We start from the raw sequence: 16905 nt of genomic DNA, 5'->3' as shown, positions 1-16905 counted from the left end.
GGTAACCTCATAAAATCAATGTCATAATCAAGTGTCTCCAATAAAATGAAAGGGCAAGAATTAAAGGCTTTTATTTCTTGCACTTATTGCCCACCAAGCAGCTTTTTCTATTGATGAAACGATGGCCAGCACTGACAAGTAAAAGACAGAACTGATCAGTCTCCAAGATCAATCAAGCCTGTCTTACACCTAGTCTATGTTGCTTAATAAGTTCAGAGTCTGCTGTAGTTCTTTATGAAATGAAATACCTATTTGTATTGTGTTATTACTCGATTAATACGTTCTAATAATACTCTTATATATCATTATTCTCATTTAAATTCCACATGTGCATGTCCCAAAGTTACCCTCAGCAAGACTTATCTTTTCCTGCAATTGGTGTACAACATACGATGATGATCTACTCTCAACCAGCCAGCATTTTCCACAACCGATCCCGTTATCTGTAAGCTCTCTTAGTTTACTCATGCATTGCCAAATCTTTGCATGATGTGAAGTAGTTTACTGTGCATCGATCATGATATCTTCCACTCTGAGTCTTTTGATTGTTTAAGTAACACTTAAACTTGTTATCTCGCCAGGAGATGGTTGATTTTCTGGTGGACATCCAGCATGAAGAAGAGCTTTATGATTAGATGACGACCCTTGCTGTTAATTATTATTTTGTGCTGAAATAGAGGTTATTTTTCCCATTTAGACAGTGTGTTATTGTACGAACTTAACATTATATATTGTCTTGGAGAAATCAACTCTAAGTACTTGAAGCATAGCAAGTGAAGAATACTCGCTGAGATACTGTCAATGAGCAGAGGGCATCTTTCTAATTAGCTCACTACGTTAAGATGCAAATCTTACGTAGTCCTATAACATGTCCCATGTTTCTTGCTTTCATTGGCCAGGATGAGTGTAAGTTTACACTCTTCTACAAAGTCTTAAGGCTGATGGCACTTGATTGTATTCTATAAATGCCATGGTTAATGGCAGTTGTTACTTGGTAGTATTTCTTTTTACTGTTTCATGTCCATCAGGATGAGATTATGGATCTTTAACTCAAATCTTTGCTATAACATGCAAGAAAATTGCTTCCCTGAAGGCATCAGAGGCTGTCCATATTCATCAGTTTCTCCTACAAATTGTTAGTATAAGCTTGTTGATCCACATATTTATGGTGATTAGAATTCAGTATCTTATTAGTTTCCAACCAAGCCTTAATAAGTTTATATATATCATTGGTTAGATAAAGAAAATAACAGATTAATTCTAATAAAAATGGATATAACGGGTCCAAAACATAGGTTATTCCACAATTAATCGCTGTTATCATTCCAATCTTTCTAGTCCATATGAATGTTAAGTAGGTATATTAAATAGAATTATTTTCTAAAATTTTCATTCATTAAGGATCGTTAATACTATAAGCAATTTTTAATACTTCTAACAAATTTTGTTAGAGAATTGGCATATAAATTTCATGCGTAGTGAGGACCAACGTGGACAAGTGGGTCTTCAGTGATTGCCAGGTGACAGTAAACATTATCTCAGACATAACGAACTGTAAGGATTGGACGGTGTTGTAGCTCTTTCAAGGCTGTAGTAAATGGTTATCCCTTAATCTCTTGATCAGAGTATGCTACACGAGTCATTAGCTTATTTGCTAGCCAGCTATACCGATCGTGTGATCGACGACAGTATGAGCTGGCCCTATTCTTGATGAGATATGTAACTCAACATTCACATGAATACAATAGTCTACGGACTTTCCTTCAAAAAAAAAAAAAAAAAAACTTGAGTACCCAAAATCACTCAGAAATTAATTTATCTTGAAATAATTCTCAATCTACTTATATAAATAAGTTTAAAATTTACTTACTTAGGTATATTGTTTTCCTTTTAGAAAAAGAAAAGAAAAGAAAAGAAAAGAAAAGGAAAGCACATTGTTGGAAGTATTTAAAAGAAAAAAGTGTTATTCACCGATAAATTAGTCGGAATAATGCTGGGTGAGTCGACTCCTCTTCTGCGGACTAGGGCGTGAAAAACTCGTGGGGGCAGAAGGGGGCGGAGAAGAGAGGTAGGAAGAAACCCTAACCCTAATCCAAGAGGTCGTACATCGGCGAACAGGATGGGGAAACCTGAAGTCGTTCCTTGGGATTTTTTAGTATTCTATTCCTTTTCCTGATCTCGCGGTAGGTTGTTGTTGGGATAAATTGATGGAAGGAGGAGGACAGGAAATATATATATTCTTGCTTAATTTTTAAGTTTCTTAGGGTTCAGCCGGTTTTTTTTTTTTTGTTAGAGAATTTATTGATTTTTCTTGGTTAAAAGAACTGTTTCTCTTCTCTTGCCTTCATCGAAGGGGAAAATTCCCTTATGTATATATTCTTTCATCAGGCAGTATACTGGATTTGATCTCTTATTGATGGATGCGTAGGTTCATGGGTGCGATTTATTCTCTTGTTTACGGGGAAATAATGTTTTTGAGGAATCGTAAGATCCTCCCCATCCGGAGGCGTTTGGTTGCTGATCCTTCTTTAGTAATCAAAAGAACCAATTTTGGGGGGATTATGCCGGGGTAGAGAAATTATATTCTAGTAGCTTGGGTGGTCTATTGTTTATGGCATGTGGCATGTCTTCTTTTGATGTTATCTTGTGATCTGTGGATGCTGCCGAAGTAGGGTAGTGGAAGAAATGAAGCTAAAACTTGATGAGATTTTTGGGATCTGCATGGGTGTTGTCGAGAATGAAATATGTGATAACCTTATTTGGTGCAGAAATTGTTGTACGGGTTTAATTCTTTTCTGGAAGTTTGGTGGTTTGATTTGGACTCATGGAGGTGGCTTTGGGTGTGTGTGGTTTTGTTGTGGACAGGAAGGAAGGAAGGTGGTGGTGGTTGTGGTCGTGGTCGTAGTTTTGTTGGCGGTGGTGCAGATTGGTTGCAGCTGGTAGCATTAAGGGGAAGGGAGTGAAGATGAGTCAAAGCAGCCGTAGCCCTCCCAGAGACCGCAGGATCCGGAGTGAGCGTACCTCATACCGCGATGCGCCCTACAGGAGGGACATGCGTCGAGGTTCCAGGTCCATGTGAATCATTTCCTTAGTTTGTGATAGATGCTACTAGGAACTTACAGTTCCATTCATTAGGCATGCTAATCTTTATTAAGAAGAATTTACTATGGCTATCTTCATCAAAGGCCCATTTATTGAGGATTCAATTTTAATCCCTTGCTCACTTTAACCATTATGTTACCTTTATTTCTTTCATATGTTGTTTGTGGATCTTAATATTTAGCAATGACTTACCAATGCATAGAATAGGCCATTATGAACTTTGCCAGAATTCATCCCTCTATGTAGACAATGCTATTTGTAGACAGATTTTTGTAGTGTACTGCCTAAATATGAGATCCTAATGAGATTCCTGAAAGACCCAACTTATATGTATCAGACTTGTGCATTAGTTTCCATTTCTTAAAAACTTGTTAACTATAAGTTTGTCGTATGCATCTATATCTGTTTGTTCCAAAGATGAACTACTTTTTTCTAATTAAGTTGGCTCCAATACATGAGCTTTTGCAAGCATAGTAACTTTTAAGTGACATCATTTTGTTTGATAAATCATATTACTAATAATCCAAGCATACTTGCAATACTTGTTTGGTACTATGTTCCCTTGGCTTATGCATTTGTTTGATCTGATGGTCCGGATTTATGGTTAGTAGAATTAGGAGTACTGAGGGATGCTTCTCTCAGTGGATTTTTATTATATTTTATTTTAACTCAGCTGTTCAGTTTTGTTAGGATATAATTCATTTTTCAAATCAGGTTTTCGTGGTCACAGTTTCGTAGTTTTATTTAATTCTTACTGATTAGTGAATCATACTCTCTCTATGTGTAACTTTTTGATAAAAAAAATGGCTCAACATGACTATTTCACTGGGAAACTATATAAATAATAGCAAAGCTGGATGAAACAAAAGGATAGTACTTGCAAAGTCTTTTCTATACATTAGCAAATATCTAGGAGAATATTTATGATTAGTTAACTTCAATAGTAATCTTATTTTGTATAGATTCTTTTGTAGTGGGTTTGAAACTTTTGGTATGAACAGTAGATGTAACTACTATGTGCTGATAAACTGCCGAATAATTATATTTTTGTGGAAATGTGTTTGTTAATATTGTAGTCACCTGATGCTTATTTTCTTTCCTTCATGGTCTGTAAGAACTTGTCTGTTTCTTGTACTTGTGATATCTATGCACGACAAATGACACTAAGGCCTCATTGGTTCCTACATACTTAAGATCGTTCATGAAAGCACCCATTATGTCAAATATTCTTGTCACATTGATTCTATTTTCTATCCTTAATGGCCTATAACAACTTGTCTGTACCTTATGACATCTATGCATGATTTTTGTCGCTAAAGCACCGTCAATTTCTATATTTTTAAGATTGTTCTTGAAAGCACTTTAAGATGATATGCAAAATATTCATTATCACTGGAACATGCAAATGTCATAATAAACTTACCATCCTTTATTTGTTGCTTTCAGGCGAATTGATTTGTGCAAGAATTGCAAAAGGCCAGGACATTTTGCTAGAGAATGCCCAAATGTGGCTGTCTGCAACAACTGTGGCCTTCCTGGGTAAGAGATAAGAATCACTATTCCATATGTCCTATGAGATAACAGATAGCCCAGCAATCACCATAGTAAAATTGCTTTGTATCTATTTGACTTACACTAGTTTGAACTTTGCTACCTATTGATTTGCCATTTTTCTTTTTAATTTTAAGGTGGTAAATATGCGGTTAAATGTTTTTGAAGAACCATAATGCATTAGATTTAGTAATCCAGGTCTTATGTCCATATAGTGCATATGTTCCTGAAAACATTTACCATCTTGTTCAGTTATCTTTCTATGCCTCACCTACTTTTCCGGTTCCTTTTAATTCTTTTAAGCAGTTTCAAATATCTGTCCAATGCAGTATAGGCAAACTGATTTTAGAAAACGGATTGAATAATTTTAAGCATAATGTGATGTGCTTCAAGTACAATATATGTGATATATCCAGTGAGCCAATTGTTAGTTTATGCATTGGTTCATGTATCTCAGTGCAGTGTGGATAACACCTCATTGTTTCTAATTGAATTTAGATGCCCCATTCGTAACCTCTTATTCTCCCATTCCCTATTCTGAAGTGCAGCTCATTGCATTTGTTATGCCACCACAATACATTGGCCTAGAGTTACGACTTAAGACCACTCCATTCATTTTGTTAATTTTTTCTGTACTGACTTGGAATTTGATCTTTATATGTTTTGATTGATGGCCAGGCACATTGCAGCTGAGTGCAGTACAAAGTCTCTCTGCTGGAACTGCAAAGAACCTGGCCACATGGCCAGCAACTGTCCAAATGAGGGCATCTGTCACACCTGCGGGAAGGCCGGGCACCTTGCAAGGGACTGCATGGCGCCGCAGCTGCCACCAGGAGATCTGAGGCTTTGCAACAACTGCTACAAGCAGGGACACATTGCTGCTGACTGCACCAATGAGAAGGCCTGCAACAACTGTAGGAAGACTGGACATCTTGCACGCGACTGTCCTAACGAGCCTGTCTGCAACCTGTGCAACATAGCTGGACATGTTGCCAGACAGTGTCCCAAGGCAGATGTGCTTGCTGAAAGGGGCGGTGGTGGCAGTCTACGTGGCGGCTTCCGGGATGTTGTCTGCAGGAGTTGTAACCAGATGGGCCATATGAGCAGGGAGTGTATGGGCCCCCTCATGATATGTCACAACTGTGGTGGAAGGGGTCACTTTGCATATGAGTGCCCATCTGGGAGGTTCTTGGACCGCGGTCCTCGAAGATACTGAATTAACTGGTTTTGGAGAACAGCAGAGATGTTAACTGTGCACATTGTGTGCTGCTACCTTAGTTTAATTTCTTCCAATTTTCTTACTTCGGAGATCAGATTCTGTGAGCAAGCATATGCTGTGGAGTTGTAGTAATAAAGCACGAATCTACTTCTGATTTTATTCTGCAACTGGTTTTGAAGATCTGGTGTAGAACCTCTCTGAAATGTTAGGCATGACTCCTATGCATTTTGTTATGGTATATATTGTGATATAGTCGTCTATGTATGTTTATATTCAAGCTTACTGTGCTGATTTGATTGGATCTTAGATTTTCCAAGCTCAAGCTAAATCTAGAGAACAAGAGCATTTACGGCATTATCATTATATTTCTTCCCTTTCAATCTGTGTTCATAGTATCTAATATATACTACTTATGACAACTGTGGTCACCTGCTGCTGCTTGTTCATTATGATGAGTGTATACTGATGCGTGATAGGAACCAATCAATATGTGGTAACTGATCTTACTACCCGTTTGTTATTGTATTCCATTGTAGCACACCCAATTTCCTATCCTTCATCTTTGCTGTTTTTAGACATCAATAAGCACTTTGTGGAAATACTTACCTTCTGAATGTATATATTAATTGAAGCACCAAAAACTAATGGTTGTACCCTTGCATGATAGAGATGACAGGAGTAAAGTAGCAAAACCAGTGGTTGTGGCCCTTGTTATTGTTAGAATCCAATAACAGCGAGTTTTACAAAATGAACAATCTTTTACAAGCTCTGCATGATATCAAAGGGATGATCGAGATTAAAAAATATTTCGTGATTCCAGGAAGGTAATAATCATATGACTTGGATGGATACAGGAAAAATAAATTACAAATCTGGGGTCGAAACTTTTGACTGCTTACCACATTATAACACACTGTGGTCTTCGATCCTCAGGATGGCTTTAACAGATGAAAGCATGCCTGAACACTACATTGTTGCTTTGCTCATATTGCCAGAGTGGTTATGTGTTGGTATCATTATAATTTGGTGGCTGTTAGAGGAAGATGTCTTATTACCATCAGGTAAATCATATTTGACGGAGAAGGGATCCATGAAGATGCCAATAAATGAAATCAGAGGATCAGCACGGGAGCCGTCTATGAAGAACCTCAAAGATTGTGCTTCAACCATCTGAAATCGCAGCAGTCTTTTGTATCCAATTGTTGTTCCTCTGATCATTGTCTTCCATTCTCCATCGATCAGAATATCGACATGAAACTCAATGACACGCTGTCCCATTTGAATGGGCTCTTGGATTTGCAGCACATTGAAGGAGGCTGGCTGGCCCAAGTCGAGGAAAATTATCCACTCGGACTGCAACTCATCAGGAGCCCAGTAAGTATAGATACCTTCTTGGAGCACATTCGAGGGATCAAACCGAGGATCACCGAGACCTCCACGCACACTACTTGCAGTAATAGTGGCATCCTGAGCCAAGTTCTGAGAGAATATGGTGCTCCGAAGTGTAGTAAAATCTTGAAGCACTTGAAGATCTTCATCAGCTATTAGCCCAGATGAATTGGGAGGAACATTCAATATCAAGAGGCAGTTCCTGCCAACTGATTTGTAATATATATCAAGCAGAGTTATTGCAGACTTTGGCCGCTCAGACTTGTGCCAGAACCACCCTGGCCTGATGGATACATCGCACTCTGCGGGGACCCAGTCACGGCCATGAGGATCTCCTCTACCAGAATATCTATTATGTACAGTTGAAAACAAATTAGTAAACTTCCCGCAGTGTAGAACTTTATGTCACTCATGAAAACAATAGGACCCATGATCAGCATATTGAAACTAGATTTAGTAAACATTTATGAGTGTCTTCAAAAGATAACCTAGAAGGTAGCATGATAGATTGATAGCCTTACGGTTCTCAGTTGTCACAATAGGGAAGTTTTCCTGATTATTTTCCTGACCCTAATAAAGGTCTGCCGAGAAAAGAGAGACACCGCAAGGCAAATTCGTCATGCTGGAGCAGTGCTGCCTAGCCTATTGTGCAAGCAACATAATAACTACTCTCTATACACAATTGCTTCCAATAGTGATCAGCTCCAATTAAAATTTTAAACAAGAACATTCCAAAACGGAAACCTTTCGGAGTTCTTAAACCGAAGAAGTACATTTATCAAAATATGAATTTAAGAACACTCTCACATGACATGACAAATAAATGCAACTATTCTGGAATATGTTCTCCTTTTCAGAGACGATATGTATGTATGGATACCTTCACGTACTAAGAACTAAAAAAAATTAGTATAGGTAATTATGAAGAGGATAAAGGAGGTATTCGTGACGGAGCGGGAGCACAGAGATCAGCTATAATTGAGAAGCATCGCCAATATAGCATGATAATTAGACAAATACTTCTTGAAAGTAGAGACATTATTAGTATGTTGAATATATTCAAAATTGGAAATCTGATCATCATTATGCTAGTGTCTTCGGTGGTGAAAATAGGAGGGTTAATGTGATTTTCTCCTGCAATTGCAAACGAGTCATGACTACATTCATGGGCTCAAAAACAGATGCTATAACACATTGAGAAGATAAAATTATTCTTGATTCAAAGACAACTTAAAACTTAATAATTGGATAAAAAAAAGAACATACTGGTCATCTGTGTGGCCAATTGTAACAGAGCTCCGATTGAAAAGAGACCAGCAAGTAGAACTAGCTATTCCTGCCTCATCTCCAACCCATCGGCTATCTGGTCCAGCGTCGGAGAATATAACCGCCTGGGGCTGGAGCTGATGAATAAGACTAAACCAGCATTCAAACAAGTAATCCATGTCCTTCTCGCCCTCACCCTTTGCACCATCCAACCACACCTCCTGGATATCACCATAACTGCTCCAAAATATTCCAGGAATGAAGAATTTGAAGATTACTTACAAGAGTTCAATGAGAAGTATAAAGGGATCCCATTTTTGCTGATGAAAACAGTCAAAAAGTGCACATTTACGCAAATTCACTCCTTAAAATCAGCAAAACCCTTTCACCACGTCAAAAACCCAGATAGAACAAAACACAAATTTAGCCATTGCTATATTTTTCCCATGAAGAAGATTTCAGAATCGCATCTTTACGCGAACCAGAGATCAAATTCAGAAAAACCCACAAAACCAAGAAGAAAAAGAACAAAAAAAAAATTTTTTTGCCACAAAAACACCCATTTTTATCCAACAATCCTATCAAAGAGGAAACTTCCATACCCAGTAAGCAATTCCCTCATCTGGCCTAAGTAGTGCTCGTTATACTCCACTGTCTTTCCATAGGAAGAATCATGCCGATCCCACGGCGAGAGGTAGACCCCCATGCTTATGCCGAACTTCTTCGCCGCTGCGGCGAGCTCCGCGACGACGTCCCCTTGGCCTTCTTTCCAAGGACTCGAGCGAACAGAGTAGTTGGTGTAAGAAGACGGCCAGAGGCAGAAGCCATCATGGTGCTTCGCCGTGATGACGACCCTAGCAAATCCGCCGGCCGCGGCGGCGCGCGCCCATTGGTAGGCGTCGAGGTCGGAGGGGTTGAAAACAGAGGGCTCCGCGAAGCCAGAGCCCCACTCGGAGTCGGTGAAGGTGTTGGGGCCGAAGTGGAGGAAGAGGGCCATCTCGCCGAGTTGCCATCGGAGCTGGGAGGAGGAGGGGATGGGTAGGATGGGAAGAGGAGGAGGGGTAGGATTGGAAGAGGCGTAGAGCGGCGTTGGGAAGTAGAGTAGTAGAAGTAGGAGCAGGAGGAGGAGGAGGAGAACCGGAGCATTTGGAGGATCTTTGATGCCCATTTTGGCTAATTTCTTTCTGTGTGTTTGAGAGAGAATGAGAAGAAAAAGATGGCATCCAAGGAGCTTCCACCAGACATGGAAGAGGTTAGAAGCAAAGAAAGGGTAAAAAATAATGATAATTATATCTTGACCTCTTAATTATCAAACACATATACTTATATATTCCTTAAGCTATTTAAATCTATTGCTAAGTCATCTTAATATTTCATTAATACTTCACTTAAATTAAAATTCTTATTAACTTAATAGACAAACTAAATTGATCTCTACATCAATTTCTCTAAATATTAATCTCTAAATAGATCTTCTCAAATTCCTTCAAAATATGCTTCTAATAGGAGAGGGGAAGAAGAAAGTATTAGTATCTTTATTCCTCTAATTAGTTAGTCAAATTTTCTAATAGAATTTCCAATGGAGAAGGATTTGTGATATAATTAAATAATTTAGGAGACATATTGTTCACGTTTTTTGAAAGTAGGAGTTGAAGGTGGACATAATGTAATTAATCTAATATACATTTGTATAAGTTCACAAGTTAATCATAAGCGACAAATGAGCTAATCCTCTTCAATATATAGACGAAATAATTAGGCCTACTCTTCCATATCATAACCTCGATTATGTATTGATAGAACCTAAATTTACCTTTGTTTTTATCATAGTCTTTTCTTTGAAAAAAAATATAGTTTCTCACAATTATTAAAAGATTAATTATTATTTTTATCAGCCTAAGATTTTAGACTTGATAATAGATTAATATGAGAAGTCATGAGCTCTTATTCATTGTTTGTCACATTTATAGATCAGAATGATGTATAGCAGTATAGGAGAAAAACAAGAGAAAGCTCATTTCTGCATCAACTAAAAAATATTCACTCAAGACAATCTTTTTTTTTAAGTCTGAAGGATTTGGCCATCTCTATCTATAAAGATCAAAAGATTCCATGAACCGAACACAAATGAGGTTTCTTGTGAACAACACCAAACAATATACAGAGCTAAGCCCACATGGTGAAAGGAAAATAAAAAAGAAAAAGAAAAAGAAAAAAAGATGGAGATGGTAAAGAAACATAACTAGAAAGCTAATACAAACTCCATCTTCAATCTTGCTATTAATACACTAGGAAGTGAGATCTCTCTAATCCTGTAATCGTAGCGACAAGAGGGATTGGATGCTCCAGGCGACGATGTATGATGAAGTAGATCGATGTCACCTGCATCGAAGAAATATCCAGGCTCGTGTTTGATGTAGTAAAGCGAAAGGAGGTGGAGTTGGCTTCATCAAGAATTGCTTAGCTCTGCCGGAGTTGTGCACGGTGCAAGAGAGTTTGCAGGCAGATTAATGCCACCCCCTCTTAGAGACAGTGAGGGACCTTTGTTCGAGCTGGCTTTGCTAATAAGATTTGAATCGAGGAATACAACGACAATGGTTATATCATCATGGAAATGCCGTCGCACTCCGCGATCGATCTTCTTGAGATCAGAGTATCTCATTTCTCTTTTCTTAGCTGCCTCGTGCAATGCAGCTTTCATGAGCTTTCGAGCACTCCCCTGCATGAACCAAATTTGCAACTGAGAACAATTTTATAAAGCAATTCAGAGCCCTCATCTGAGTCCACATCTTTTTTAAACACGACATTACCAGTATATTTGCCCATACAACATTCTCTTCCTGGTGAATGCTGCATCTCCCTATCCAAATTATAGAATGCCGATAATTCTACTATCTTGGTCAATATCTTGCCAATGTCTTAAGAACTTTGCTTAGGCATGCCTAGAATGCAGTAAGCATATGTAGGTAGTCCTTGAATTTTGTTGATAATGAATGGATAGGAAGAACCAACTCATACAATTTACTAGCCTAGTATCCATTAGTGAAAGAACATTCTCTACAATATTTGTAAGTAGAGTAATTTTAGAGGACAGCACCTAATCTAAAGAATGCATTGAGCAAATGCATTTACTGTCAAAAGAGCTTCACGTTAAAGAACAGATCTGTACAAGAAGACTATTGAGAATGAAACACGTACACTGTGAGGATGATTTTGGACAATATCAACTGCTTCCTGATTGCTGAGGTGCTCCCAGAGTCCATCAGATGCAAAAATGAGAAACTGATCATGTGACTGTAATGGTTGCACGGAAATTGATGGTTCTGAACTAAGTATTGGTTTTTTAAATGGTTCTCGAAGTCGAAACTTGGAATACAAAGGCTCCCTATTGAACTCTGGTTTCTTAAGGTATACATCTCCAATTGACCTTGATACCTGCAAAAGAGAAAATACTTCCTTGAGCATTGATACATCAAGGCAACAATCAATACAAACACAGATATGTAACATGAAAACATATAGATCTGAGAGATGGTCCTCAGGAAGAGTTAGGGAAACTTCCTATCTACCGACATAGACACAATGGAACACCTTCTTTGAAAGTTCACGTCATAAAAAAGGACCTACAACAACTGAAAGTACTTAAAACAGAAATGCTAATGATATTGGATTGAGACATATCATGGGAATATTGTCGACCACATATCTTGGGAATTGAAAGCACATCTTGATGCAGGAGTCATAAAATAAATATAAACTATATTGCAGTTTGAGATGCTACCTCATTAACACAGGGCTACTACACATCATATAGCATACCATATCTACTTTGAGATCATGCAATTCACAGATGAGGAGCCACAGTAATATGTAAAGGGTTGCTTAGACACTCTAAATATTCTAGAAAGTTGTCAAGAGAATGAATTTCTGATTTAATGACCATCCATCATTAATCTTCAGGTTGAAAGAACTTAGGTCTCATGGGACTATTCTGGGGCTTAAAGTCTCTCAGCCTCACACTCACTCATTTTTGGAGACCTTGATATAGGGAGATAGGTCATAATTTCAACCTAGTAGTATTTGGCACATAGATTACTTGGAATGCCCAATCATATAGAACATATTTTGTGTCAATCACACATCAAACATAAAATAATTGTGTGCTTATTTGCATGCTTGATAGAGCATCTTTTTTTTAGATATACAGTAGCAACTCAATGTTCTTATAAGTGGCTTTCGACAATTTATATCTATACAAATAAGTGATACACCCATTAACTAATTCATCTGTTGTATGTTCATCTTCTTAACTAGTAAATATTCAGAAAATCTGTTTTCTTAAGCTAAATTACAAAAAAGTGAAGGATTAAACTGTAATATATTATATAAATGTGGAAAAAGGGTCCAATGGAGAAAATGTGCATATACATGATAGTATCCGCTACACGGAATGATGTAAAGTATCTAGATATCCACGATGGGCAAAGATTTATAGGGGACAAATTGCTTCGTCTCAAACTGCAAACTAAATGAAACAGGAAAAAGGCCAAGTACCTGGATAATGCCCTTGACACGCCAAACATTATGCTTTAAGACGACAATTTGTGAGTCATCAGGATGTAACGAACGCAACTCTTGTCTAACTGACTCAATGCTTGCATTATGTTCTGTTGATAGCTGGATTGCCAGAATCTCTCCAGTTGCCTTAACAAGCCTCCCTAAAACAACTCGGGAGTCTCCAAGGTTAGCAATATAGAGAGTTCCACCACAAATTATGCCAACTAGACAGCAAGAGCCAACAGCAGCAATCTGAGGTTTGACGGGCCACTGTTTGGTGACCAAAGAAAAGAACCCATCTTCTGTAGCCTGGAATGCTTTTCTAATTACATCAGTTGACATTGAGTGTTGCTCTGATGCAAATCCTGCAAAGTATAGGTTTATGGTAACAAATTCTACCAAATGGAATATCGACCCTAAGTACATACTACAGCATTATATTTTAAAAATGATCGGGTCAAAGTAAGTTAAATTTTAATGGAAAATCCAGTATGCATCTGAAGTTACATAAAGAAATGGAGGAGAAAGCTCAGTCAGAGACCATGCAACTGAAAAGCATATAACAAATAAGGTATTCTTGGAATTTTCACCAGACAAGTACTTGAAGCAATATTACTTTCATGCTTATATTGGACAAAATATATGCATTCACTTCATTTATTGTGAGGAACATCTAGAAAAGCTATGAGCTATAACATCACTACCCAACAAAGGAAAGAACAAGTTAATTAGTTTTGGAAGAAGAGTTACAAATGCTATCTCAAACATCAGAATCTTACTCTTGATATGATGAAAGAGATGGTTGTTGATATATTGGGATGTCTCCGGACCACCATGTCCATCATAGATCCCGATGAAGGTCCCATAAGGCCCAGACTCAAGCGAGCTCAGCGGACCAGACTCGACCTGGCTCTGGTCCTCGAGTAAGTTGTTCGCCTGCATGACAGCCATGGAGAAGTCACCGCACACATGCTGGCCACAGTCCTTGTACCAGAGAAGCCCGTCTTGCCGAGCATCGGAGCCTGTGTGGGCGTACCGATCCAATGATGGGCCCCAACAGGCCCTCAAGAGGTTCATCAAAGCAGCTAACATCCCTCATCTCACCAAGAACTGCCTCATAGATCGAGCTATCATCTATATTTTACAAGTCTATCTATCCAAAATGCAATCACAAGGATCCCTCTTCCTTCGCTGTAATTGGAAAAACAAGCAAAGTACACGGCAAACGACGGATGTTAGACTAAGAAGAAACGACTACAACACCAAAAATTTTAACTTGCCTCTATTGAGCTACTTGAAAGCAAGGAAAACAAAAACACACTGGGCCACGCTACAGATCATAAGAATATGAGATCCAAACTAAGCATCCACATTCCTTTCTTACCTCCTATATCAACCAATGCGCAATGAGGAAAACGTTGGGCTTCGACTACCGCTGCTACTTTCAAAGACGACTTCCAACTTCAAATCTGATGGAAGCCCCCGTCCAGCGTTAGAAATCCACCTCCCCTATTCCCCACGTAAGAAGAAAAAGAGGTGCCAAGAAATCTACTGATCGGAAAATGACCAAAAATAGCACCATCTCGTCATCTTGGGCTCACAAATTCCAAGCTAAAGAAAACCCACTTCCCTTTTCTACAAAGAAAGAGGAACACATACATCAGCCAGCGAATTAGATCTCCTCCTTTGGATAAAACATCAACATGGTTCAAAGAAGGAGAAAAAAAAAACCCAAAAGATCACCTTTTTTTCTCGGTTGGAGTTGCGCCCAGATCTGAACGCTGATCAAATCACAGAGAAACCGATGGGCTCCTCTTCTCGGAATCCCACAGAGGACAGAGAGGCGAGAGAGGAGAAAAAAGGAGGGGTCTTTCTTCTTCTGCTGGGTTCCAATCACTCGATTTGGTCGATTGGGGCAACTAGGAAACGCACCCAAAAAAGAGCTCTCTCTCTCTCTCTCTCTCTCTCTCTACAGACTAGAGCTCGCTCTCTCTCTCTCTCTCTCTGTCGCTAAGGAGACAAAAATACTTATAAAGAACCAACAAAGGAGAGCTCAACGCCAGCCCAGCTATGGGATCCACCAATCCAGAGAGAGAGAGAGAGAGAGAGAGAGAGAGAGAGAGAGAAGAGAAGGGCATATTCGGAAGAAGGCGATGGGTAAAATGGACACGAAGATAAGGATCATTTCAGGAATAAAAATTGCTTCTTTTTTCTCCATCTAACTTGTGAGAAATATATAATAATAATATATATATATATCTTAATGAGCAATGGCTTTTTCACTCTCTTCTTCTTCTCCTCCTCCACTGTATTTTGACTAACTTAGAACTAAAGCGACGACTCCACCATCTACACGTGTGTTAATCAATCCATCCACAATCAACCGATCATCTGCAGCCCAAGTTGCAGCAACTTTTGCTGGATCCCTCGGTTCTTTTCTTTTATAACCAAACTAGTCTGTCGCTCAAATTTATTATCAAAATAGTTTAAAAACGTTAATCAGTTTAATATTTTTATCGTTAGGTTTTTCTTTTTAACTGTTGAAAGACTAAATTAAAAAAAATTATATAAATAAAACGCTGATTAATTATTTTATATAGAAAAAAATTATTAAGACTACAGTGAATTAAATTCTATTTGATAGTAAATTAAAGAGTCAATACAATTTGGTAAGAAAAAAAAATTAGAACTCCACTAGTTTGGTCAAAAACTTAGATCCCCTGAGTAAGTAAATGTTTAACTTTAACCTCCAAATTTAATATATTTATTTTCCCTAAATCTAATGCATGGTTGCCATTTGTGAACTCTTGATAAGGGCTGGTCAACTATCTCTTCTCATCTATCCATGATAATTGTACAGGACCATTTGGTCCTTACCGACTCTCTCATCATTCACTTTTATAACAGTATCTTTTGGAAACAAAACAAGCCATAGTTTTCAGTTTGATCCTAACAATTACTCTAACAATAGAGGGGTTTTTTTTTTCACTTTGTATGATCAATATTAGATCCAGGTCTGGGATGAAATTTTGATAATTTTCACCGATAACCCTATATATATGCATATAGTTTGGATTCATTATTCAACTTATACATCAAAGAGAGTTAGCTTAGATAAATTAAAACAGGAGACATTATGCCAGGAGGCTAGGAGGAGAATCAAAATAGAAATCTTAGTAACTTTTGTTGAGTTGGCAGCTAATGAAAGGTCCATCTTGAAAACTGGTTGCATGAATTGGTGGGAAGGGTGTACAAAGTCCAGATAGGGATGTAAGTGGTCCAGAGTTAATGAGTGGCTCTTTGAAACAAATTGCTTGTTGGTCGAAGTGGCACCTAATTAATGCAATCTAACTATATAATTACTCCAATATCAAGGAATCAAATTGGCTTTTCCTCTAGGTTCTTGATTGCTTTATATAATTAGAAGTTGGAGTTGAGCTCTTCACTTATTCTTCTTCTTCTTTCCCCCCTCCTTTCATTCCAAGGGCATGTATTAGGTCTGAATCATAAGTCAAGGTATCAGAAAAGTTAGTTAGTCTTTTGCAATAAGTATAAGATTAAGGCTAAACTAAAACTTTCACTCCCTCTACAATTCATCTCTTATACTAACAAATAGAAACTCGAACTTAGACTACTCTAATGAGACGGTCGACTTAATTGTCTATAACCTACGAACTCTTAAATCATAGTTCAAAGGGGGGGGGGGGGGGGGGGCAGAAATATATAAAAGAAAGAATTTTTCTTTTTTCTTTTTTCTTTTTTTTACAGTGAGAGATTATGAGTATGTAAAGTGTAAATTTGTGACCTCCAAAGCCAATGCA

The 16905-nt window shown here is 38.1% G+C and overlaps 3 protein-coding genes across 4 annotated transcripts; 1 reads left to right on the top strand and 2 right to left on the bottom strand.

Moving 5' to 3' along the window:
- Positions 1–1965: 1965 nt before the first annotated feature.
- Positions 1966–6110, top strand: LOC140764772 (uncharacterized). Of its 2 annotated transcripts, none has more exons than XM_073103516.1 (4): positions 1966–2068; positions 2866–3069; positions 4549–4641; positions 5332–6110. In XM_073103516.1, exons 2-4 carry the CDS (start codon positions 2966–2968, stop codon positions 5867–5869), a joined length of 735 nt encoding a protein of 244 aa, XP_072959617.1. In that variant the 5' UTR covers positions 1966–2068; positions 2866–2965; the 3' UTR covers positions 5870–6110. The 2 variants fall into 2 exon arrangements, with proteins under 2 accessions (XP_072959617.1, XP_072959618.1); XM_073103517.1 differs by having other exon boundaries at positions 1991–2183.
- A 446-nt stretch (positions 6111–6556) lies between these two features.
- Positions 6557–9795, bottom strand: LOC140764770 (putative alpha-L-fucosidase 1). Its single transcript, XM_073103513.1, has 3 exons — positions 9130–9795; positions 8528–8764; positions 6557–7610 (listed from the first exon to the last, which is right to left on the bottom strand). Exons 1-3 carry the CDS (start codon positions 9693–9695, stop codon positions 6839–6841), a joined length of 1575 nt encoding a protein of 524 aa, XP_072959614.1. The 5' UTR covers positions 9696–9795; the 3' UTR covers positions 6557–6838.
- Positions 9796–10519: 724 nt separating this feature from the next.
- LOC140764771 (probable protein phosphatase 2C 60) lies at positions 10520–15117 on the bottom strand. Its single transcript, XM_073103515.1, has 6 exons — positions 14828–15117; positions 14469–14719; positions 13864–14275; positions 13082–13449; positions 11726–11962; positions 10520–11246 (listed from the first exon to the last, which is right to left on the bottom strand). Exons 3-6 carry the CDS (start codon positions 14174–14176, stop codon positions 10977–10979), a joined length of 1188 nt encoding a protein of 395 aa, XP_072959616.1. The 5' UTR covers positions 14177–14275; positions 14469–14719; positions 14828–15117; the 3' UTR covers positions 10520–10976.
- Between the last annotated feature and the right edge of the window lie 1788 nt (positions 15118–16905).

Source organism: Typha angustifolia, chromosome 8 (assembly GCF_048772165.1).
Source record: "Typha angustifolia cultivar Huaian chromosome 8, ASM4877216v1, whole genome shotgun sequence".
NCBI classification, from domain to species: domain Eukaryota; kingdom Viridiplantae; phylum Streptophyta; class Magnoliopsida; order Poales; family Typhaceae; genus Typha; species Typha angustifolia.
The sequence above is the reverse complement of the archived record's forward strand: the minus strand, read 5'-3'. Positions and strand labels throughout refer to the sequence as shown.

Bases quoted from the DNA above. Each gene is read 5' to 3' on its own strand.
- LOC140764770 (XM_073103513.1), bottom strand. From the start codon at position 9,695: ATGGGCATCAAAGATCCTCCAAATGCTCCGGTTCTCCTCCTCCTCCTC. The intron at 8,765-9,129 runs GTATGGAAGTTT...ATTTTGGAGCAG, and splicing joins ATGAGGGAATTGCTTACTGG to TTATGGTGATATCCAGGAGG. The intron at 7,611-8,527 runs GTATGTTCTTTT...TGTACATAATAG, and splicing joins ATTGGCCACACAGATGACCA to ATATTCTGGTAGAGGAGATC.
- LOC140764771 (XM_073103515.1), bottom strand. From the start codon at position 14,176: ATGTTAGCTGCTTTGATGAACCTCTTGAGGGCCTGTTGGGGCCCATCA. The intron at 13,450-13,863 runs GTAAGATTCTGA...TATACTTTGCAG, and splicing joins TCTCTTTCATCATATCAAGA to GATTTGCATCAGAGCAACAC. The intron at 11,963-13,081 runs GTACTTGGCCTT...TCTCTTTTGCAG, and splicing joins GTGTCAAGGGCATTATCCAG to GTATCAAGGTCAATTGGAGA.
- LOC140764772 (XM_073103516.1), top strand. From the start codon at position 2,966: ATGAGTCAAAGCAGCCGTAGCCCTCCCAGAGACCGCAGGATCCGGAGT. The intron at 3,070-4,548 runs GTCCATGTGAAT...TGTTGCTTTCAG, and splicing joins GACATGCGTCGAGGTTCCAG to GCGAATTGATTTGTGCAAGA. The intron at 4,642-5,331 runs GTAAGAGATAAG...ATTGATGGCCAG, and splicing joins AACAACTGTGGCCTTCCTGG to GCACATTGCAGCTGAGTGCA.